We start from the raw sequence: 25,684 nt of genomic DNA, 5'->3' as shown, positions 1-25,684 counted from the left end.
TAATTAATAGTAGAAATTTAGGTGTAATTAAGGCACGAGTTTTAAATCAGATTTGAAGAAAGACATTTTTATGGTGAGTCCTATTGGGGCTGTTTGCTAAGTTAATTTAAATAATGTTATATATAAGTAAACATATTATATTTTATGCTTAGTAATGTAAGATCTTTAAATATAGCGTTTGTGTCATTTTATTATGTGACTTGAATTTTAAATTATTTCAGTAAAACTGAATGTAAAGGAAAAATTATCTCCTATTTCCTGTTGAGTTAGGGGAGATGCTCAACACAATAGTTTTTTCAGGATAGAATTGCTTTTTGTACGTAAGAAAGGAGACCCAAAGTCCTCGTGTTTTTACCTTAGCATTATATTATTTGCATAGTAATCTTGATGATGTTTGCTACCTTTGGTATATTTTATAATCATTTTGTTTGTCTCCTTTATTGTAGGAAATTCTTTTTCCACTCTTTTTTTTATTTTGGTTAATATTAATTAGCATGATGCATCCAAATAAGAAATATGAAGAAGTTCCTGATATAGAACTTACCCCTATGGACAAATCTGTTCTCTCTAACCTAATTCTTGGATATACTCCAGTGACTAATATTACAAGAAACATCATGCAGAAAGTGTCTACTGATCACCTTCCTGATGGTATTGTGAGCTTGTATTTATGGATGGATTCTACCTATAACAGAAAGCCTCCTCAGTATTTTTTTTGCTTGCTTTCTTGAAAAAATGACATTCTTAACACTTAGGGATATGTCCCCTCACCAAAATTTAGTTTAATAAAAGTTATTAAAATAATGTAATTCTGCTGAAGCATATTATATGTGTCTTCATATTTTAGATTTAATTCCCAGACCATTTATAAAATAAACATATTTGTACAGGATAAAGGATTGGAAGTAATATTTCATTTTGATTCTGACTCCTAGAGTAGTTAAGAAGCTAGAGAGAGAAAGGTTACAAAGCAGTGATCATTTCACACTGTCATGTCTATTTATGGAGGTATATGGTATCAACAGAAGTAGTGCTTAGCTTTGGAGACTATGACTGTGGCTCCCTACCTCAGTCTGTTTCTCTGTGCTGCTCACAGACTGGAACACAGTGTAAGTGAGGCAGTACCAATGAGCCTCAAGTGGCCGTGAGAGAATCCAGGTCGAGAACTAGAGAAAGTGACAGAAATGTTTATAATATGATGATTGATTTAATGAAATGCTGAACTGTTGAAAATAGCAGATTAACATGTTGTCTTATATCAGATAGTTGTGATCAACTTCTGGTATGTATCGTCATAGTTTTGGATAATGCATCACTGAATAGATGATGCTAATACAATCAGGAGCCGGATAATATTTTCCCTACTGATATCTTTCTGACTTATTACTATTTAATAGTTTTGTCAAGCCCATATCTTCTGCTATGTTTGTTGGTTTATCTGAGTACAAGTAGCACAGATCGCCATAAGCATTTAGCCTGCCAGCTCAAAAAACTGATCGGAAAGGTTGAGAATGAAATTCTTTGGTAATTCTGAGTTGGAGTAAAGCATATACACCAAAGAAATCCGAGTCAGTGTGTATTCAACTGAGATGCTAAAATAGTAGAAATATATGTAGCTTTTATTTTAAGTCCTATCTTTTTAACAAGAGAGCTGTCTGAAAGTGGAGTATGCATCCATGGGTGGTAACATGACTGGTAGGATGTTGAACTAACACTATATTTTTTCACATCAATCCGTGTCCACCTTAAAGGTCTGGAAAATCATGACAATTAACATTGAAGTAATACTTTATAACTTACAAAGCATTTTGTTTGTAATTGCTTTTGACCTTAATAACCACTATGATCAGCTCGGTATTGAGGATGCTGAAGTTTAGAGTATCAAATTGCTCGCGGTCAAGCACATAATCCTATGTTCTTCTATTTCACCACATGTTCTGAAGCTTCTATAGTGAAGAAGTTGCTTGTAAATAAAGCTTTAAGAAAATACTTAAAAATTGGCATTATCTGATGTGAAAGGAAGATGAATGGTAATTGGAGTATTTTCTAAGAAAGGAGCAAGCAGTATGGGGTTGAAATGGCAATTTTTATTCAAAGGAGAGTTGTGTCTTAGTTACTAGGATACATATTTGGTTTTTGAGGAGGATTATGTAATTTTCCTCTTCATAAGAAATATTTGAAAATAAAATACCCATTCACTTATCAATGAGTTATTGTATGTTTTACTTTGAAATAGTTAAGTGAACGGCATATACTGTATACTAAAGTATATACTAAACTTCATCATATTAATAACTCACATGTTACACAGACACATAATTTATGTAATCAGATGATAGCTGAGAGAAATAGTGTCTGTGAAATTGTACTGTTCTTTTATTATTATTATTTAGTATAATTTTAGAATGGCTCTGTTCAGGAAGTTAGAGGATAAAACAAAAGTGCTTATCAAATAGTATATTCATTTAATGTAATGTTAAATTTCAGTCTGTTGTATGATAGTAAACTTGTAATTTTTGAACTAACTTTATTCTCATGTTTTACAGTCATAATTACTGAAGAATATACAAGTGAAAAAGAATTGTTAGTATCCAGTCTTTCTAAGCCCAACAACTTTGTAGGTGTGGTTTTCAAAGACTTCATGTCCTATGAACTCCGTTTTTTCCCTGATATGATTCCAGTATCTTCTATTTATATGGATTCAAGGGGTAAATAGCCCTAAATAATCTTGTAAATCAAATAAATGCGTGTCTTCACTGCTCTTAGTTCAAATGCAAAATTTGATGGGGTCCAGCATTGGTGTTTTCAACTCTATTTGTTCAAATAAGAAAAGTGTCAAGTGTAGCATAAATATATGTATGTATACACAAATATCTATCTATAATTATGTGTAATGTGAAATATAATTTATGTAACATCCATTTTAATTTTAATACATTTGTATATTATTATTATATATATATAATTTTAATGATAGTTAACAGAAAGCAAAATTGTATCTTGAATTATATGACTTTCTAAACCAGCATTTTTTTTCCTCTATGTAATTGTTTTTCACATATGGTGTGTTGCATATCTTTAAAATTTCAAGGTCTTCTACCAGTGAACTTTTTTAGTTTTATGTTTATTTACATCATGGAAAACAACCTTCAGTGCTTAAACCTGTGGAGAGATACTATCAAACACAAACATTTATTGAGCAATATTAAAGTCCCTTATGCTAAGTACTGAATTTGTGACTTTATTCCAAAAGGCCTTTACAGAATTTTTTTTTTTTTTCTTTTTTTGGTCCTCTTAACCTGGACTTGTACTGGCATCTGGAAGTCCTTTGACTCTAAGTTACTGTAGAATGACCTTAAAACAGAAAAGGGACTTACTTTATTTTATTTTTTAAAGTTTATTTATTTATTTTGAGAGAGAGAGTGCGAGCATGGGAGGGGCGGGGGGGGGGAGAGAGAGAAAGAGAGAGGGAGAGGGAGGGAGGGAGGGAGGGAGAGTGAGAATCCCAGGCAGGCTTTGTGCTGTCAGCACAGAGCCGGATGCAGAGCTCCATCCCACAAACCGAACCGTGATGTCATAACCTGAGCTCAAACCAAGAGTGGGACGCTTAACTGACTGAGCCACCCAGGAGTCTTGAAAAGTGACTTATTTTAAATAACTATGTTTACAGTCAATTTCTTTCTTCCATTTGTATGCATTTACCATGCAATATCCTAACACATGTAACTCTTTTATTTCAAAAATTTCAAATAAACAATCGGGAATGTGATATTCTTTACCTTCAAAGGGCGATTGCTTATCTTCTTCAGTCCTACGGACATTGATTAATTATATTGCTTTAGTAACCCTCCATATATTATCTTTAAAAGAAAGCACTTACATGTTGTGCAGATTTTTATGTCTCACATTTTGTCCCTATAGCTGGCTGTTCAACATCATGTGAGGCTACTCAGTACTGGTCCTCAGGGTTCACAGTTTTACAAGCATCCATAGATGCTGCTATTATACAGGTAAATATGATGAAGGAAGTAAAATAGAGCCACAGTGTATTTTAAGAATTACGCCTTAAGTCTTTACAGTAGGATTTAGTTTGTCTGCTGTTAAATGTACAAAATACATAACATATTACAACTCCTTTAAGAAAAAAGATGAGTCATATTTTCAGTTTAATTTTTTTAGTTTAATATTTTTCAAACCCCACTGTTACTTGATGGTTTCTAAGCATGTGATTTAGCAATTCCATATATCTGTATTATTCTATGTGTGTTGACCATAGGTAATATTTATGAATGATCTATATTTATAGAGTTTTCCCCTTGAATAAAAATAACTTAGTTTAAAGAAAATGAATGTTTTTGTTATGTTACTCATAGTTGTGGATTTCATTTTTTATTTAATAAATAATTATCACTTATTTGCCAAACATTGTTTCTAAGTTGAATGCTTAGAACATGAATCCATTTAATCTGTAGCAAACATATGGGATTTGTGCTATTATTTTATTTTTTAAATGTTTGTTTATTTTGAGAGAGAGAGAGAGAGAGAGAGAGAGAGAGAAAGAGCGAGTGAGTGCATGCTCCAGCAAGGGAGGGACAGAGAGAGAGGGAGAGAATCCCAAGCAGGCTCTGCACTCTCATTGCAGAGCCTAACATGGGTCTTGATCTCACAAGCTATGAGATCATGACCTGAACCAAAATCAAGTCGGATGCATAACCGACTGAGCCACCCAGGCACCTGAGATTTGTGCTATTATTATTTCCATTTTACATATGGAACTGAAGCACAGGGAGATTGACTTTCCAAAATTCAGTTAATTAGTGACAAAGCTAATTCCAACTATGGCTTTTTGGCTCCCAAGTTTGTGTTTTAATACTGTACTGCCATGAGGATCGTGTATAAAGGTTACAGTTATAATCTAAAGACATGCTTAGACCTTATCAGGTGTTTCACATTTTAGTAGAAATGAACAGGAGACCTGGCTCTGTTGTTAGACTGCTATGTAGTAAAATGACAACAGTAATAATGCTTTACTTGACAGGGTTGTTGTAAGAACCAAATGCTATGTGTCAGATTGTCTTATAAACTCTGACAGCATGGTATAAATGTATTATAGAGCTGTAATATTACCCAAATTCAGTAATATAGAAGTTTAAGGTAAAGGCAGTAAAATATAGGATATATCACAGTGATGGTGTTATAGTGCTTACTTGTGTTTTTGGCCGAAGACCTTAGCCATCCACAGCCCAGACCACACTGGATGAACAGGCAGAGCAGATCTTATTTTAGACATTTAATTGAATGTTAGATAGAAGTATCATACAGCATAAAGTTTTATTATTCTGTCTACACATGCTTCATACATAGATTTTAAAACGATAGGACATACTATTTAAAAAAAGATTTTTTAAAGACAGTCTTTCATGGTACTAATAATCGTTCCTTAATTCCTCAATATTACAAGTGCATATTTTTGTTAAGATGTATATAATTGCTTAAGAGAATAATTATTCAGTTTTATTTTCTTTGATAAGCTATTTCATCAAAATTCGTATACTACTCAACTTCAGACTTAAACTTCATGGTATGCTTCCAGAATGAATGAAAGCAATAATGTGTGCTTGTACTTTGACATTGGGGTCTGTCACTTTATTTCAGGTGTGTAGTTTTTGAGTATTGTATTTGTAATAGGTTTGTATAAAATATGGGGGTATAATTGTCACATTTTATTGGGGACCACTAAATTCATTGACTGTATGTATGTTTTCCAATTCTAGCTGAAGACCAATGTTTCTTTTTGGAAGGAGCTGGAGTCCACTAAAGCTGTCATTATGGGAGAAACTGCTATGGTTGAGATAGACACCTTTCCCCGAGGAGTCATTTTAATATACCTAGTGATAGCATTTTCACCTTTTGGTTACTTTTTGGCAATTCATATCGTAGCAGAAAAAGAGAAAAAATTAAAGGAGTTTTTAAAGATAATGGGACTTCATGACACTGCCTTTTGGTATGTTATTAAAAGTTTATTATTTAGTATGATTAATAATTACATTAAATGTACATATCTCCAGAGTTGTAATTTTGTTATTCACTCAACTTGAGGAGGTGCTTTTGTTTTGGAAGTTGAGACTAGGCATCAAACTGCAGCAATAGATTGGCTTTTTTTTTTTTTTTTTTTTTAACATAAGGGAAGTGGGATTTGGGAAACTCATGTTGATATTACATGTTTAAATTTTACTTCACATTTTGTCATAATTGATGAGGTGTGTTCTATGTATTTCAGTGTATAGAACATATGAGATCTTGGAAAGTTAGAAATTAATTGCCTGTTGTAGTCTTCCCTCAATATCATAGGATATATAAGTTATTAAAAATTTAATTAAAATGATTGAACTTTGCATATGTGGCATATGGGGTTCCCTCCTCTCCCCAGGAAAAAAGTTATTTTTGTAAGTTAAGATGAAAATATACAAATAATTTATAGAGAAATTTAGAAAATGTTTTCACAAGTGAGCCATAATATGTCAACATCTTTATACAATGATAATTTTATAGAGGCATGCATTTTTACAAATAATTCTAAATGTATTTTCCTTACTTTTCCCACTGTGTAGTAGGAAAATTTATTTTGAGCTCATTTGGGGGGAAAAGTTAATACTGTGTATGTGAGTTGATATTATAGTCCCTTTTACAAAATTGTATTCCATTTAGCCCAGTTGAATACAGCAGTTAATTATAACACTTTACATAATGGGGTCATTGTGTATAGCATATTTTCTTTGCTTGTTTTTTTCTCCTATCATTTGAGTAGTCATTGGTTTTTAAGATGCACTGAGCTGTTAAAGTGCTTTGTGAGGAAATGGAAGAAGTTAGGCAAATCAGTTTCTTAATGCCTCAGTTTTGCCTCTGTAAAATGATGGGTTCAATTTTGGTAATGTAGGTATCTTAGCCCTGTTTCAGTGCTTTTATGTTTCATGGTAACATACATCAGATAATGATCTAACATTTTTTTAAAAAGCCCTAAATACTGTTGCAGTTCCATTGAACTCTGATTTGGGAAGAAATTTTGAGTAAATACAGTGAGTCTGTTGTCGAACTTCTTGATCTTACATTGTGTAAATGTAGTAAGTACGTTATCGATTAGTGAGATAGTCTTCATTGCTTAAAGTGTCAAAAAGGCAGGCCGTCAGAGGTTTAATTATAGCCTAGGCCATAAAGTTGTCATTAAATTCTTTCATATTTTAAGAAAATTGGAAGTGTTTTTGCATTATTGAACTTTTGAGAATATTGGATTTAAATTAGTCATGAATTGCTATTAATTTGGAGGTTTTTTTTGACTCTTGAAAAGATAATCATTCTATGTCAGACCTTTATCATAACCAATGTTGTATTTTTTTAAAGTTTATTTCTTTTGAGAGAGAGAATGTGAGCAGGGGAGGGACAGAGAGAGAGGGAGAGAAAAAATCCCAAGCAGGCTCCATGATGTCAGCACAGGGCCCGACACAGTGCTCGATCCCATGAACCGTGAGATCATGACCTGAACCGAAATCCAGAGTCAGACACTTAACCGACTAAACCACCCAGGCACCCCATATATTTTTAATTACTATTATAAGAACATTAGTTTTCAGTAAATGAGCATACACAGGAAAGAATAAACTTAATTTTAAGAATAAAATGGCTGAAGTTCTGTTTGAAATGATTTTCTGTGAAAGCCCATGCACTTAATCATAGGTGTATTTGTATTCTCATTTTAGGCTTTCATGGGTTCTTCTGTATACAAGTTTGATTTTCCTTATGTCCCTTCTTATGGCAGTCATTGCAACAGCTTCTTCATTATTCCCTCAAAGTAGCTGCGTTGTGATATTTCTACTTTTTTTCCTGTATGGGTTATCATCTGTGAGTATTTTAACTTGAAATGGGAATAAAGAACTGTCAAAATTGTTGATTAATATAGCAAAGTGCTTATTCTGTGGTTAACTTAGAGTTGATTTGTTACTAGGTTACTCACAAACGACTTATACATAGACAGCATCATTGTACTTCCATATTTTAGAAAAGGTACAAAATAGCCTCATGTTTATTTTTTTTATTTTTATTTTTTATTTTTTAAGTAGGCTCCACGCTGTGCGTGGGCTTGAGGGGCTTGAACTCATGACCCTGAGATCAAGACCTGAGCTGAGGTCAAGAGTCGGATGCTTAACCGACTGAGCCACCCAGGCGCCCTGGTGTAGTCTCACATTTCTATTATAGGGTGATGGGTGATGTGTAAAGGTATGCCTTTGTAAATATAGCTCTTTTTAAGGAACCTACTGAAATCATTGTTGCACTATATGCTAACTAATTTGGATGTAAATTAAAAAAAATAAAATTAATAAAAAAATAAAAGAAAAAAAAGTGTAAATATAGCTCTTGGATAGTATTGATATTCATCTGCTCTATTGGCTAAATGCTTCCTGTTAATGGCCAGCCTTTGTGTTCCTGTGGTTCTAGTTTCTATTATGATTGGCTTATGTGCCCATGCTGTACCATTTATTAAATTTTTTCATGATCACCCTTGCTCTTTCACGTGATAATTTACAAGCAACTCAGACTTCTACATACAGTTACCTGAGTTTGTATCTCATCAAGACATCGAGTTTAAAAGATAGGTTCTCTGTTTAAAAGCTGGTTGATTTATTGTTTTGTTCACATGTACACATCTAACTGCAGACGCATGTGGCTGGTTATGGTTTCTGTCGTGTAGAGGTAGTCATGTTTGCCTATTTACATAGATAAAATGTTTTTAATGTTTATCATCTTAAATTTTTTAATGTATTTATTCCTGTTTCTATGAAAATAAAATCTTACCATAGCATTTAGAAATTATTTTAATGAATGTATTTTCCAATGATTGTTCTTTCACAAGCAAAATTAATTTTGTTTTCATACCAATGTATATGAACAATGCATTAACTTTAATATTTATATTTTGCAGGTATTTTTTGCTTTAATGCTGACACCTCTTTTTAAAAAATCAAAACATGTGGGAATAGTTGAATTTTTAGTCACTGTGGCTTTTGGATTTGTTGGCCTTTTGATAGTCCTCATGGAAAGTTTTCCCAAATCATTAGTGTGGCTTTTCAGTCCTTTCTGTCAATGTACTTTTTTGATTGGTATTGCACAGGTAGGTAATATATTTATCTTGCTTCCACTACTAAGTACTTTTTCTCTCCAGTTCCATGCAGCTTGTTATACTGCAGTGATACTGCCTTTGATTTGCAAAAAAATTATTTTATAATTTCAACATAAGAAAGGAATGCTGTTTGAACACTGGAGTACATTTTATGTGGGTTTCATTTATATTTTCTCCATTTTTAAGTTTTTCATCTGTATGATCTGTTTAGAAGTTTTCTATCTTGTGTATTAGTATATCTCAGTAGTTTATTTTCACTGCAATAACTCAGTTTGTTAAAAGTCATTTTAAGCGCCAGGTATTCTAGATTGCTATATGGCCTGGTTACATTGCTACTTTGGTACATTTATCTCAGATGTGTACCTGGCAGAAAATTGTGGTGTGTGGAGCAAAACAAATTTTCATGACTGTTATCAGTGAAACGAGTAGGCTGGTGGATTTTATTACTTTAGGATTCATGGGATTGTCCTTCGCCTAAATAATATTTATATTTATGTATTTATTTTTAAAGTTTTTATTTGATTTTTATTAGTCTATTTTATAGGGGCAGTCAGGTTCTGAGGGAAGTATTCTTATGAGAAACTGCTTCTATTATAAAACATAAATTCGGTCAATGTATAAAGCAAAAATGTACTTAAAATAAGAGATTATTCATGTTGACTAAATAGAATATTCTGATTTGTGAAACCTTAGATTAATGTTTATGAGTATTGAGTTAAGCAAATTTTAATTACTTTGGACCTAAGAGCTATCGTTTACACATTTTAAGAGTCCACTGAGTTCTTCACTTAGGAAAGTAGATTTATAGATTCATAGGTCTTTGTTGCTTGTGGGAAGGACTTCCCAATGTCATTTAATCATCTTCATTTCACAGATGAGGAGACTGAGATCCAGAATGGTGTAATTAGCATTTATTCCTAATGGCAGATCTGGGGTCTAAATGACACCTCAACCTCTAGTACATGTCTTTCTGCTCTATCACATATATCTATTGTGAATAATGGAAGAGTTGTGTTAATTAATCAGAATACCTTCTCCCTTTTCAGTATTGAAAAGATGCTGATCATAATTTTATCCTCTAATACTTAATTTGTTTGACTTCCATGTGGACCATTTGTTTGCAGCAGTTAGTAGTAGGAACATACTTTATTTTTATTTCCTTTGATAGTCATAACATTAGAATTCAATGCCCTGGGAAGAGATGTATACTAATTTTAAAACATAACATTAAAAAGGATTGAAATGGATTGTTGTGATAAACTTATATTTTGGTAAAGTTTGTTGTTTTCCTTATAAATTCTTACTACTAATTTAGTAGACTGTTAGAAGGCCCAGTTTGGTTACCATCGATCTGGATATAATGAGAAACTCTAGGTAGTGTTAACTTTTGCTTATTTGTATTGTTTTTATATAATAAAGTTGGTGTTTCTGTTTTCCAGGTCATGTACTTAGAAGATTTTAATGAAGGTGCTTTATTTTCTAATTTGACTGAAGGCCCATATCCTCTAATTATTACTCTTGTCATGCTAGCACTTAATAGTATATTCTATGTCCTCTTGGCTGTCTATCTTGATCAAGTCATTCCAGGTATGCAGGTACCTATTGGATTTTACTTTAAAGATTTTAATTTTTTTGCTCACATAGGGTCAACTTAGTTTAAATGTTTTCTTCTAGCTGGAGTACCCTAGTCATATTTGTTGTTTAAACTCTTAGTTTAATTTTAAATAAGTATATTTCGTACCTGTGCCTTAATGACTAGTGAATGTAGGGAGATTCTCTTCAAAAGAGAGCAGTTTGCTTTGAAAACTTAAGTCTGTGACTCAATTTATGTCTGTTGTTAATCTTTGTTGGCTAAAGTATTGTTAATGTTAATCTTTGTTGGCTAAAGTATTTCACTACTTTACCCTCTAAGGTGCAAAACTATGAGGTAATCTTGTAACTCCCACCACTGTCCTTATCCATCATTCATCTATAGCCAACTCCTGTTGATTGAAAATATTATTAAAATAATCTAACACTCCCTTGACTTTCCCCTTTGAGTTCCTCATTACTTTTGTCTGTGTTCTAGACTGGCACTTATATGGTAACTACTAGACAATATGATTTTTAAAATTTGAATTATTTAGAATTAAAGAAATTAACAGCCCATTTCCTCGGTAGCACAAGTCACCTTCCGACTGCTTAGTAAGCCACAAATGGCTGTTAGTTACCATATGGTACAGTATGCATAACAGGACATTTCCACCACTGCGGAAGGCATCTAGACCATACCTCTCATCTAATTACCTGCTTCAAGCCTGTCTAAAACTTAGCCATTGCCTTTAATCAAATTAATCACCTGCTCAGAAATCATCTTGCTGGACATATCCTAGTGAATTAAATAGAAACTCTTTATGTATGAATGTCCTTCACATTACTTTTATAGATTTAAGCTCTCCTTTTCACTCTCTGCCTCCTTACTGTATTTTATATTCATCCAAATAGCCCTATTTACCTATTTAAGCCCAGCTTCAGTGAATCGGTTAGATTGTTTTTAGTTACTCTTAACAGAAGATCGTTTTTAATTGGCTTAAGCAAGAAGGAAACTGATTGTTTTACTTAAAAGGAAGTCCAGAGATAGGATAGGTTCCGAATTGGTTGCCTTATTCAAAGACCCACATTCTCTAGGCTTTTGCCCCCTGTGCCTGTCTTCCTGGCTGCTGTGGGATGCTTCTTTGTTCCTGTCCAATGGAGGAGGGAGGGTGAATCTTTCCCCCACCTAAACCCTTCGCTTCTGATTGGTTACATGCTGACAGCCAGAGCAGTAACAGTCAGCAGAGGATGCCACGTACTGATCAGATGAGTCAGGATCCTCCCCGTAGAGGGGATCAGATCTAGATGTGGCCGTCTAGAAGAGGTTGGATATTTTTTTTTTAATGGGAAGTGTTGGCTTTTTTAGGGAAAGAGGTGAAAATGGGTATATACTGTGTGAGCAACCATCACTGTCTACTGTGTCTAAGTCTTCTTCGCCTGTCCTGTTGCCGTGTTACTCTTCTGATTTTAAAAACCTCCGTGAACTGTGTCCACTTTTCGAAGTAATAAGTACTAGCCGTTTTCAAAGACACGATAAGATGATACCCATTACAGCCCTCAGGATATGTTCCTCATTCAGGCATAAACTTCTCTTCCTTTGAACTCTTACTAGCGCCATGCATGATGTGCTTCATGTCTGCAGCGTGTTCTAGGCGCTCGTTACACATGTGCGCCCGTAAAGATGGGAGCTCCTTCGGGACAGAAAATGCGCTTTATTCACCTTTACATTCTCCTGTGCTCTAAGCATCTCAGATGGTTTGTAGACTAGAATTATTTGTCAGTAAAAACATTTTTCACACAGTGCTGATTTAATACTTTTAATATGAACTTTAGCTCCAGGTCATGTGTTTCACATACTGTCTTTATAATTTCAAATCTAGTTTCTAGAAATAATTTGTGAGGGTAATTCATTTTTTTATTTTTTTTATTTTTCAGGGGAATTTGGCTTACGGAGATCATCTTTATATTTTCTAAAGCCATCATATTGGTCAAAAAGCAAAAGAAATTATAAGGAGTTATCAGAGGGCAATGTTAACGGAAATATTAGTTTTAGTGAAATTGTTGAGCCTGTTTCTTCAGAATTTGTGGGAAAGGAAGCCATAAGGTATGATTTAATCTTTGGCAACTTAGGTATAAGAAGTAGTTAAACACTGCTACATTTAAATCCTATTTTTAAATAATGTCTGTAACTACTGTGTCTTAGATTTTGGTACACAGCTCATGATTTAAAAAAAAATTTTTTTTTTTTTAATGTTTATTTATTTTTGAAAGAGACAGAGACAGAATGCGAGTGGGTTAGGGGCAGAGAGAGAGGGAGACACAGAAACAGAAGCAGGCTCCAGGCTCTGAGCTGTCAGCACAGAGTCCGACGCGGGGCTCGAAGTCAGGAGCTGTGAGAACATGACCTGAGCCGAAGTCGGGCACTCAACCGACTGAGCCATCCAGGCGCCCCCACATCTCATGATTTTTAAAACACAGAATTAATATGAGCAGTTTCTCTTTTAGGTTCTTATTTTCTTTGCAACCATTTAGAATAAGGTTGTGTTAGGTTTGAAATTTTATGTTTCAGTGGAAACTTTTAAAAGTTATAAAACCTAGTATTCATACAATTAAGCCATTTTCAGATTTCCATTAAGTAGATTGAAACAGAATAAATATTAGCTTTATAATTTTATTCCGGCTGCATTGTCTAAGTTATATAACATATTGTCCTCTGTTAATTTCATAGACTTTTAGGTATTGTGACTCAGAGTATCAGTTTAATTTCTATGAACCCAAGAAATTCACTACGATGCCTTTCTAGATCAGTCAAAACCAAATTTAAAAAGTAACAGGAAGAAGAGAAAATAAATAAAAGGCAAAAAATGAAAGAAAAAGTGAAGTATAATATGTGTTTTTCAAGTTTAAGAACATATGAAAAGCAAGGGAGAGTCAGATACTTAGGATGTAATAAGTGGGTTAATGGTCTGCCTTCTCAGGGGCAAAATTGAAAGTGGTTAACAAAACCATTAATTCTTTAAGTTATTTGAGACATTTAAAGTGGAATGAGAGAACCACTTCACGTTTATGGATAGTTTGAAATGCGTGCTGATGTGAAATATAGCATTTGGTTTTTAATCCCCGTTAACTGTTGTAACAAGTATCGATAAATTACAAACAGAAAAGTATCAAAGATGAAGAGACATCTATAAATTGCTGGAGCCGGGGCGCCTGGGTGGCACAGTCGGTTAAGCGTCCGACTTCAGCCAGGTCACGATCTCGCGGTCCGTGAGTTCGAGCCCCGCATCAGGCTCTGGGCTGATGGCTCAGAGCCTGGAGCCTGTTTCTGATTCTGTGTCTCCCTCTCTCTCTGCCCCTCCCCAGTTCATGCTCTGTCTCTCTCTGTCCCAAAAATAAAATAAAAAACGTTGAAAAAAAAAATAAAAAAATAAAATAAAAAAAAAAAATAAATTGCTGGAGCCAAAGGCTTTATTTTCAGAAGTTGGCTTGTCATGAAATGTGAATGAATGACACTTAAAATGGGCAGGAATACTGAATGCTTTTGTGGTTTCTTTAAAATAATTTTATAGTTATTGTCACCTCTCTTAGGTTTATTGTTTTAGTAGGAAGGTACTTTATTATTATTTCTATAAAATATGACAGCTTTGATAACAATACTACACATGGAAACGCACAACCTTATAAATTGCTTTGAATACTTAGAGAATCGTGTTTTTCAGAATCAGTGGTATTCAGAAGACGTACAGAAAGAAAGGTGAAAGTGTGGAGGCTTTGAGAAGTAAGTAGCTTTCGTTGTACCCAGTCCATGATTGTAAAGTACAGATTGGAAAACAATTTGCATAGTTTGTACAAAATTTAAACTTCTTTAGCACAGTTTTCTCTCTTTTAGGGGCACTTTCATTTATTTACGTGATTAATATTCATAATAAAATTAACAACAAATAAAATACTAAGAGTAAAAAATAATCTATTAAAGATGAAAACCATTCAGTTATTTGAACAAGTCTGTGTCCTTTTTCGTTCTATTATTATGCATGTGTCTACATGTTAGTTAATTTTGTTTCCTTTTGACCTAGCACAGGGTTTCTCGACCTTGGCACTACTGACATTTTGAGTCTGATAATTCCTTGCCGTGAGAACTATTGTGAGAATTGTAGAATGTTTAACAATGTGTAAGGATTCTTCAAAATGAATAGAGTATATATATACACACACATACATACACACACTCACATATGCATGCACACACACATCCACATATGTAGAGAGCAGGGTGAGCTGGCGGGGTGGGAGAAGGAGGGAATAAGGAGATTAATTTTAAGAAATTGGTCCACGTGATTGTGAGGCCTGGCGAGTCTGAAATCTACACGGCAGCATGGCAGCTTGGAAACTCAGATAAGAGTTACAGTTGCAGGGTTCAGTCTGAAATTCACAGGGGAGGCTGTCGGGCTGGAGACTCAGGACATCTATGCTACGGTCTTGGGGCAGAATTCTTCCTTCTCAGGGAAAACCATTTTTGCTCAGCAGGCCTTCAACTGACTAGATACGGTTCACCAGTATTATTGAGGGCATCCAAATTGGAAAGGATGCAGTGAAGCTGTTAGCAGTTGATATGAGTATACATTTAAAAAATCTGGTTAGAGCTACAAAAAAGTTAGTGGAACTAAAAAGCGAATTTAGTAAGGGGGCAGAGTATAAGATAAATGTAGAAAAATAAATTGTCCTTCGATATACTACTAACAGATAATTAGAAAGTAAAATTAATGAGGCGCCTAGGTAACTTAGTCAGTTAAGCACCAGACTCTTGATTTTGACTCAGGTCATGATCTCAGTTTGTGAGTTCGAGCTCTGCATCAAGTTCCACACTAACAGTGCGGAGCCTCCCTGGGATTCTCTTCCTCTCTCTCTGTCTCTCTCTCTCTCTCTCTCTCTCTCTCTCTCTCTCTCTCTCTGTCTCTCTCTGCATCTCCCCTGCTTGTGTACTCTCTGTCAAAAATAAATAAACTTAAAAAAAAAAAAAGAAATTAAAATTAAAAATAGCCCATAAGTATCTAAACATATTTATAGATAAATCTGACAAAAGGTGTAACAGATTTGTAACTTGAAAAATTTTAAAAAGTTGCTGAAAGGGGCGCCTGGGTGGCTCAGTCGGTTGAGCGTCCAACTTTGGCTCAGGTCATGATCTCACAGTTCGTGAGTTCGAGCCCCGCGTCAGGCTCTTGTGCTGACAGCTCAGAACCTGGAGCCTGCTTCAGATTCCGTGTCTCCCTCTCTTTCTGCCCCTTCCCTGCTCATGCTCTGTCTCTCAAAAATGAATAAAGTTAAAAAAAAATTTTTTTTTTAAAGTTGCTGAAAGAATAAAGAGTATGTAAATAAGTAGAGATACCATGTTCATGGGTGAGAAGACTCAGGGTCAGATGCCAACTTTACTCAAATTTCAGTAGATTCAGGCACAATAAAAATCCTAATAGGGCTTTTTTTTTTTCTTGTAGCTTTTGACAAACTGATTCTAAACTTTCCAAGAAAATACAAATGACCTAGAATAGTCAAAAACACTTTGAAAAAGAAGACCAAAGTTGAGGAACTAGTATAACTTTGTTACAAGACTTCATATAAATGTTCCAGTCATCAAGACAGTGTAATTTTGGCATAAAAACAACATAAAAATAGATCAGTGAAACAGAACAGAGAGTGTAGAATAGGCCCATATATGTATGAGTAGGTAACTTGCAACAAAGATGCAAAGTTAACTTGCTAGAGAAAGGATGGACTTTTAAACAAATGCTGTTGAAACAATCGGATAAAGTGAGCATTGGTCTGTCGTAGGCACCATATACAAAAACTAACTGAAAATGGATCATACACCTAAATGTAAAACCTAAAACTCTAAAACTTCAAAAAAAACAATCCATAGAAGAAATGCGTTTGCAGTCTGGGGTTACATGAAAATTTCCCAGATATGCACAGAAGCACAACTGTAAATTAATTGATGAATTGGACTGTAAAAATTAAGAAGGCTTCTGTTTGTAAGATACTGTTAATGGAAATGAAAAGCTAAACCATTGGCCTGGGGGAAATATTTGCAAATCATCGATCTGATCAAGAACTTGGATCCAGAATATATAAAGATCTCTCAAAACTCAATAATAAGAAAACAACCCAGTTAATGGGCAGAATATTTGAATATCCTCTTCACCAAAGAAGATAGAAGGATAGCAACTAAGTACATGAGAAGGTGTCCAACACTATTACTCATTAGGGAATTGCAAATTAAAATCACAAGATATCAGTACATACTTAGCAGAATGATTAAAATTATTATTTTCTATTCATTATGCTATGCTCACCACAAGCTTAGCTGCCATCTGTCACCACATAACACTGGAATGACGAAGATTGGAAAGGCTGGTCATACTGAGTGTTGGTGAAGGTGGAAACCTGGAGCTCATGCGCTGCCGGAGGGGATGTGAAAGGGCACAGGTGCTTTGGAAAATAGCTTGACAATTTGTGAAAGAGTTAAATATGCACCTGTTATGTGATCTAGCCATTTCACTTCTAGGCATCTGTCCAGGAGAGGTGAAAATTGTTTTATACTAAGACTTAGAGAGGAATATTCATTGTAAACTTATTTGTTACACAAAAACTGAAAACAGTCTAAAATGCCTATTAATAGGGGAATGCATAGCCAGCTGTGGCATATGCATCCAGTGGAATGCTCGTTGGCATAAAAGGAATGAATTCTTAATACATGCTACAACATGGATGAATCTCTAAATAATGATGTTAAGAAGCTAGAAATAAAACTACGTAGTATAGGATTACATTCATGTAAAATAGAAAAGGCAGAACTAATGTGTAGTGAAAAAGAGCAGATCAGTGGTTACTTGGAGATGGGTGGAATAGGCAAAGGACAAACATTTTAAAGCAGCATTTTTTGTGGAGATGAATATGTTCATCATCTTGATAGTGGTGATGCTTTTATGGTCATAGCTATGCGTCAAACTTAGATTCTAAGTTGCCAAATTGTTTGTTACAGGTTATTCATAATCTTTTACATGTCTGTAGAATCTGTAATGATGTTCCCTGTCTTCATTATATATTTAGTAATTTGTAATTATTTTTTTTCATTTGTTTTGCAGTGGGTTTATCAATTTTATTAATCTTTTCGAGGCATCAACTTTGTTGGTTTTCTTTATCATACATGTGTTTGCTTTGCAGTTAATTGAGTTGTGTTACTCTGTTATTTCTGTATGACTACTTTCTTTGGGTTTAATTAGTTTTGCTTTTCCTAGCTTTAAAAAAAAAAAGTTTATTTATTTTGAGACAGAGAGCAGGAGAGGAGCAGAGAGGGAGAGAGAGAGAGAGAGGGAGAGAGAATGAATCCCAAGCAGGCTCCATGCTGTCAGCATAGAACCTGACACAGGGCTCCATCTCGTGAATCGTGAGATTATGACCTGAGCCGTAATGAAGAGTCAGATGCTTAACGGGCTGAGCCACCCAGGAGCCCCTTCCTAGCTTCTTGATATGGAATCGGTTGTTATTTCTGCCCGAACCGTTCAGCTTTAGCCACTCTAATGCTCAGTGGCTTAAGGCAGTTATTATTTTGCTATGACTGAGGAGTCTCTCGTTTGGTTCTTCAGTCAGTTTGTGGATTATCTGGAATTGGATGGTGGCCTGGTCACATAGTTGGCTAACAGACTAGTTGGTCTAGTGGACTGTAGGCGGGAGAATTTACCTCTTTTATATGGTCTCGCATCCTCCAGTAGGTTAGTTGAACTGGAAGCAATTGAGTATTTTTATTATGCCGTTTCTCATTTTCCTCCTCTTGGCTTCTTGGTCACACGTGCCCTTCTTAGAAACTACTCTAGATATTATAACATGGATCCTTGACTTACAAGTTAGTGGTTTACTAATTTATAGTATTTACAGAATAGTAAAGTGAGAAAAAAAGTCCAGGAACTTACTTTTATCCCTACTTATTTCTTTATGCCTATTCCAACTTATATACTATTGTTTTCATGTAGTTTAATTCTATGTGTATTTTAAACCAAAGATAATGTTATTAGCATTGTTTTTAAAAGACCGTTTCATTTATATTTACTTCTGTATTTACCGTATCATTTATCTTTGTTACTTCCTGCCTTTCTGATCTTCCATCTAGGATAATTTTCCTTGTGTGTGAAAAATAGCTTTTTGCTGTTTTCTTTAATTCGGGTCTGCTGATGGTACAGTCTCTCAGTTTTTGTTTGCAAATATATTTTTTCACCTTTAGCTTTGAAGCATATTTCTCTGAATATTCAATTTCAGCTTGATGGTAATTTTTTTTTTCAGCACTTTAAAGTATAATCTGTCATCTCCCTTTTCCATGGTTCTGGTTGCAGAGATAACTGTTGGTTTTCCTATTTCTCTGTTGTTGGTAGATACTGTTACCCTGGCTGTTTTTAAAGATCTGTTTCTAGGGGCGCCTGGGTGGCTCAGTGGATTGAGCTCAGGTCACGATCTCGCAGTTGGCGGGTTTGAGCCACACATTGGGCTCGCTGCTGTCAACACAGAGCCCACTTTGGATCTTTGGTCCCCCTCTCTCTGCCCCTGCCCCGCTTGCACTCTCTCTCGCTCTCGCTCTCTCTGTCTCTGTCAAAAAATAAACATGAAGAAAACCTTAAAGATCTGTTTTTGGTTTTCAGCAGTTTTACTGCCACATGCCTCGGTGGTGTTTGTTTTACATTTATTCCACTTTGGTTTTACAAGTGCTTCTTGAATCTGTGGCTTGATGTCTTTCTTCTGTTTTAAATTTTTTTCAGCCATTTCTTTTCCAGTACTTTCCAGTATTGCTTCTGTCCTATTTTCTCATCCTTTAGTCTATTATTATTACATGTTACAACTTTTCATTTCATCCCATTTATTTTTTATGCTCTTTTCTGAATTTTTCATTGTTTTTTTCTCTCTCTGTGCTTCAGTCTAGATATTTTCTTATGACTCTTCTTGTCATTTACTAATTTTCTGTAGTTGGGCCTAATGTGGTTAAACAATCCTATTGAAATATTTTTCACTTAACTTTTCCAGTTTTTGTCTTTCCACTTGGTTCTTTTGTATGGCTTTTAGTTCTTTGTCAGCATTCTCTTAGGAGCAGGATAGCATGGTTGTTTTACAATCTTCTCTTCTGGCGTCAATATCTGTATGTCCTCTAGGTCCATTTCTGTCACCTGTCATTTCTGTTGGGTTTTTATCTTCTCTTGCTATTTCCTGTCTGGTTGTTTTTGACTGAGTGCTGTGTATTGCATATGAAAATTGTAGAGATTATTTGATGCTCTGGATGATGTGATCTTCCTCCAGAGAAGATTTATTTTTGCTTCTGGCCTGCAGATCCTTCATCAGGTCAGGGTCTGCAGTGATTCAAAGCTGGGTTTTCAGATCCCTGTCTTTTGTCCTCCTTCAATCATTGACACATCCTCCCTTGATAGTTCTTCATTCCGTTTTTCTTTTATTTAAAAAAACATTTTTTTAACGTTTACTTATTATTGGGAGACAGAGAGAAACAGAGCATGAGCATGGGAAGGGCAGAGAGAAGGGAAGACACAGAATCTGAAGCAGGCTCCAGGCTCCAAGCTGTCAGCACAGAGCCCTTCGTGGTGCTCGAACTCACAAAGCACAAGATCGTGATCTGAGCCGAAGTCGGACACTTAACCGACTGAGCCACCCAGGCGCCCCAATTTTTCTTTTATTTAAATTGAATTTCTCAAGTATTTAGTTAACCACTCCCATGCTGTTGGTTAGTTTCTAGGTTTTTGCTAATATTTTTACCATAGGAACCTTGTTAATACCCTTGGGAACAAATTTTTGTTTGTCTCTGTGTTTCAGTTACCTTAGAAAGTCCCAAAAGTGGGTCCACAGAAACCCTCCCCATAGAAAGTCCCAAAAGTGGGTCCACAGAAACCCTCCCCAATGTTTTGTATATTCTTGAAATCTGTTAATATAGGTTTATTTTTATTACTTTTCTTGTAGCTCATACGATTGACTATAATAAGGAATTATTATCATATAATATTAAGTATTATGCTGTTAAATATGCTAATAACTTTAAATCTGCCATTAAACATTGATTTGTTTCAAGACTGCTCAAGTATTATGTATTATTTTGTATAGCTTAACAGAAATAAAAATCACATTTGAGTCTTCCTTTCTGAACTAGATTTGTCATTCGACATATATGAAGGTCAGATTACTGCATTACTTGGTCACAGTGGAACAGGAAAGAGTACTTTGATGAATATTCTTTGTGGACTATGCCCGCCTTCTGATGGTGAGAGTTTTCTGACTTAAAAAAACAACAACAATTCTTCCGTTTATTAGTGTTATTAACCAAGGTATCACAGTATAGTTATTTATCCTTGAAACATGTACTGATTGAATTTTTTTTTTTTAATGATTTGGGACCAATCTCAGTATAAAGGTGCTTTACTATTACTTTTTGATTACACATTTCTTTCAATAGAAACTAAAAATGATTCAGTCATGTTTAATAAAAGTGATCTGATTTTGTACTCATTTTATAAGATATTTCATGTGTATTTTTCATTTTCAAGGAAGAATAAATCAGTAATTGAAAATTAAATGAGACCTACAGACATTTTAGATTATAGATATAGATATCTAAATGTGCAACAATAATTCAAAAGGAAAGAATGATAGATGTCAAAACCATCTCCTAAAATACAATTATAAGAACAATAATACCTTAAACGTATAATTGTGACATGTGATTGCCCTATAGGTGAGAATTTAATATGGCAGCTCCATATTTCCACAATAACCAAATCTAGTGGCAATATAATAAATATTTTGCTTTAAGAAAGGCTGACTTTCCATGTATGGAATCTGCATTTTTTAAAATGTAGTTTAACTTTTGAAATTGGTTTAATTTTGTTGCTTATCCCTAATTGTGTCACTTTCTGATGACAGTAGTGATATCTTACATTTAATAAAAACTTATGATTTTTCTTCTAATTCTCCATGCATTATCATGGTGATTTAATAGTTCTGAAATTAAGTGGGATATATTGGTATTTAATTTATAGAAGAGAAAAGCTGGAATTCAGATTGATTTTCTCAAGACCACACATCTAGTTAGGGGAAAATTTTTAGTTTCTTTGTTCTCTCCTCTATCGATTAATGCCTGGAAATTAAGGAAAATTGCTACTGGAATAGAAATATAAAAAATGCACCAATATACCCCTGTTCAGCGTTAAGCTCTGGTTCCTTGCTCTTTTCACTATGTAATATCAACTGGAAATGAAGGAAAATGAGGTTAGAATATAAGGTGGAAGCAGGTCACCAATGGAATGGAAATGAAGGTGTGTTATGCCTTCCAAGTTTATATTAATTCATACCTTACATATTATTACGTACAAGTAACTAAGTTGTTAGTATACATTAAAGCATATATACTTCTGAATACTTAATGTAGTTAGTATAAATTTAAATATATATTTTGGTTTCAGGATTTGCATCTATATATGGACACAGAGTCTCAGAAATAGACGAAATGTTTGAAGCAAGAAAAATGATTGGTATTTGTCCACAGTTAGATATACACTTTGATGTGTTGACAGTAGAAGAAAACTTATCCATTTTGGCTTCAATCAAAGGAATCCCAGCCAATAATGTAATACAAGAAGTATGTCATTCATATAGAAATTTTTACTTTATTCCTTGTAAATTAATAACCTTCTGTAATAACTGGTATAAAAAATGCTTGAAAATCTAAATAAAAACCTGTTCTGAGCCCATAAACAGAAATTCATTACAAAGAATTAGATGGACTTTGGAATAAATATTTTATTTTAGCACATATAAAAATGTCCTTGTTTCATCTGGAGGACACCAGCCTCTCAATATAGGTTTTTCTTTTCTTCCATCCTTTCCTTTCACACCTGCCTTTCTTCTTCCACCACACACACACACACACACACACACACACACACACACAGCCTTCAAACTGATCCTTGTACCACTACCCAGGTAGTCACAAAAGTAAAACAGACCTTTCAACCAGGAATCATTGTATATGAATACATGTCAAAATTAAATTCTGTACTCAAAGAACATTTTTAAAGTTGATATTAAAATTAGGACATTTAAAAATTAATATTGATAATTATCTAAATGGTATAATTTTAAAAGTGACATTGTTCTGCCTTTATAGGTACAGAAAGTTCTACTGGATTTAGACATGCAGGCTATCAAAGATAACCAAGCTAAAAAGTTAAGTGGTGGTCAGAAAAGAAAACTGTCTTTAGGAATTGCTGTTCTTGGGAATCCAAAGGTAAATAAGTATTAATGTATTGTACACAAATATAATGTATTGCATGTTTATATATAATAACATGTGTAAAGTGCCAGCCTACATGAAATATTATACATTATTATACATATAATTATAGTAATGAGGTTGTGAAACCAGAGTCATAAAGATAAAACATATTTACTACTGTGGTTACTTGTAGGAAGGGGAATGGAAAGAATGGACTATTTGCAATGTTTTGTATTTTTTAAAAAAGATCCGTAGAGGGGTGCCTGGGTGGCTCAGTGGGTTAAGCATCCATCTTCAGCTCAGGTCATAATCTCACAGTCCATGGATTTGAACCCCGCATTGGGCTTTGTGCTGACAGTTCAGAGCCTATAGTCTGCTTCGGGTTCTGTATCGTCTTCTCTCTCTGCCCCTCCCCTGCTCACGCTGTATCTGTCTCTCTCTCTCGAAAATAAATAAATGTTTAAAAGAAAAAAACTAGAAAATATGGCCAAAAAATGACATTGATTAAATTTCACTGGTGGCTATATAACAGTATTGTTCTAATATTCTTTATAGTTTTCTATATGTTTATAATAGTTCATAATAAAAATTTTAAAGTAGAATAAAACCAAAGGAATTGTTCAGTTTTTCACTGTCCTGCTGATTTTATTTTATTTTTTTATTTAAAAAAAATTTTTTTTTTTAAGTTTATTTTTGAGACCGAGAGAGACAGAGCATGAACGGGGGAGGGCCAGAGAGAGAGGGAGACACAGAATCGGAAGCAGGCTCCAGGCTCTGAGCCATCAGCCCAGAGCCCGACATGGACCGCGAGATCGTGACCTCAGCCGAAGTCAGACGCTCAACCGGCTGAGCCACCCAGGCGCCCCTGATTTTATTTTTGTATGTGTCTGTTCTTGTGCTGTTCTCTGTCCTGTAGAAATAGAACCGTCTGATACAGTGCTTTGCACAGCTTTGCAAGCTGCAGCCAGGAGCCCCATTGGTCCCCACTATCCTGCCACATTTCCCCTTGCTGCTCTATAGCTTGGGAATGACTCTGGGTTCTGGTTTTATGTTAATTTATCTTTCTCCCAACCCCTCACCAATGTTTTGTTTTTTAGTTTATTTATCTTATTGTTATTACACTTACGTCTTGTATCTTACTGATATTAGTTTTTTATATTGAAACAAGGAAAATATTCACTTGCCAAACTAATAATTTAAAAATTTAGCTAACTCATATATGAATGAAAAACCCAGATCTAATATAGTTCTGATTGGAAATAATAATTTGAAATGGGAAAGCTTCTCAATGTCCACATAAATTTATATATTTTAGTTTTTCTGAGGATTCTCTGCCATTCCCTACTCTTTGTCGTACAGATACTATTGCTAGATGAACCAACAGCTGGAATGGATCCCTGTTCTCGTCATATTGTTTGGAATCTCCTGAAATACAGAAAATTTAATCGGGTGACAGTGTTTAGTACCCATTTCATGGATGAAGCTGACATTCTTGCTGGTGAGATTTTTACTTTATTTTTGTAGGATAAGGTCATGGGGCCAAAATAGGAGATGGGCACAGAGATACAAAATCCTGAGGAATAAATAAAGAAGCTGTGTGTTCTTCATAGCTGTGTGTTTTAAACTTTTTAAGAATTACATATTTTTATGCTGGAGAGTCCTGCAGACCATCTGAGATTCAATAATTTGCTAGAAGAACTAATGGGACTCAGCATATAGTTATACTTATGAGTTATCACCCCAAAACTTACAGGATACAGAACAAAATCAGCAAAGTGAAAATGCACATGGGACAAGGAGGAAGCGAGACACAAGCTTCCAAAAATCCTTTCCCGGTGGAGTCACACAGAATATGCTTAATTTCTCTAGCAATGAGTTGTTAACAATTGATGTGAAATGTTGTCTACTAGGAAAGCTCATTAGAGACTCAGTGCCCAAGGTTTTTACCGGGTGCTGGTCATAGAGACCCCCTCCAACTACCATATACCAAAATTCCAGTCTCCCGGAAGGAAGCAGACTGTCCAGCACAGTCTACATTGTAGATTTATTTTTTCACTATTATCTTTGTTTTTTAAAAAATGTTAAAAAACAATCCAACATAGTGACATTTTGTTTTTGTTGTTTTTACATTTGATTGTAAAGGAATTATGAACACACTTGCAGTAGTAAGCCTCTTAGGAAGAGTCTGAGGTGTTTGGAGCAGTTTTAGGAAAGAGTCAGAACTGCCTGGATACAGTTTCTGGCTTTGTCACCTACTGGCTCAGTGAAACATGAACAAACTATGTATTTTCTCATTGCCTCAGTGTTCTCATTTGAAAACCAGGTAATGATAATCTGGTACCTTTCTAATAAGGTTGTTGTGATTATTTAATGATACTTAATGATCTTACTGGTGTTTCATGGTAATTCACAAAATATAAATGCCAATTATTAATGCTGTTACCGACTTAAAATTGAAATGCAGATTTCTGTTTGCAGATAGGAAAGCTGTCATATCACAAGGAATGTTGAAATGTGTTGGTTCTTCGATTTTTCTCAAAAGTAAATGGGGGATTGGCTACCGCCTAAGGTATCATTTATTCTTTATTGACTGTTTTCTATAATATTCTTGATCTACTGTGAATTTATTT

The 25,684-nt window shown here is 34.6% G+C and overlaps 1 protein-coding gene across 1 annotated transcript in view; it reads left to right on the top strand.

Annotated features, from left to right (window-relative positions):
• The window catches only part of ABCA5 (ATP binding cassette subfamily A member 5), a 71,236-nt gene that overhangs the window by 13,305 nt on the left and 32,247 nt on the right, over window positions 1-25,684 (top strand). Inside the window, exons 3-16 of the mRNA XM_042965772.1 lie at window positions 447-651; window positions 2,547-2,708; window positions 3,922-4,010; window positions 5,775-6,004; window positions 7,755-7,896; window positions 8,975-9,163; window positions 10,612-10,759; window positions 12,680-12,848; window positions 14,464-14,522; window positions 20,934-21,044; window positions 22,243-22,418; window positions 22,947-23,066; window positions 24,414-24,552; window positions 25,533-25,623. Of these exons, the coding sequence (XP_042821706.1) occupies window positions 447-651; window positions 2,547-2,708; window positions 3,922-4,010; window positions 5,775-6,004; window positions 7,755-7,896; window positions 8,975-9,163; window positions 10,612-10,759; window positions 12,680-12,848; window positions 14,464-14,522; window positions 20,934-21,044; window positions 22,243-22,418; window positions 22,947-23,066; window positions 24,414-24,552; window positions 25,533-25,623 (2,030 nt within the window). The remainder of the gene's footprint in view (window positions 1-446; window positions 652-2,546; window positions 2,709-3,921; window positions 4,011-5,774; window positions 6,005-7,754; window positions 7,897-8,974; window positions 9,164-10,611; window positions 10,760-12,679; window positions 12,849-14,463; window positions 14,523-20,933; window positions 21,045-22,242; window positions 22,419-22,946; window positions 23,067-24,413; window positions 24,553-25,532; window positions 25,624-25,684) is intronic.

This window comes from Panthera tigris, chromosome E1 (genome assembly GCF_018350195.1).
Source record: "Panthera tigris isolate Pti1 chromosome E1, P.tigris_Pti1_mat1.1, whole genome shotgun sequence".
Classification (NCBI taxonomy): domain Eukaryota; kingdom Metazoa; phylum Chordata; class Mammalia; order Carnivora; family Felidae; genus Panthera; species Panthera tigris.
The sequence above is the reverse complement of the archived record's forward strand: the minus strand, read 5'-3'. Positions and strand labels throughout refer to the sequence as shown.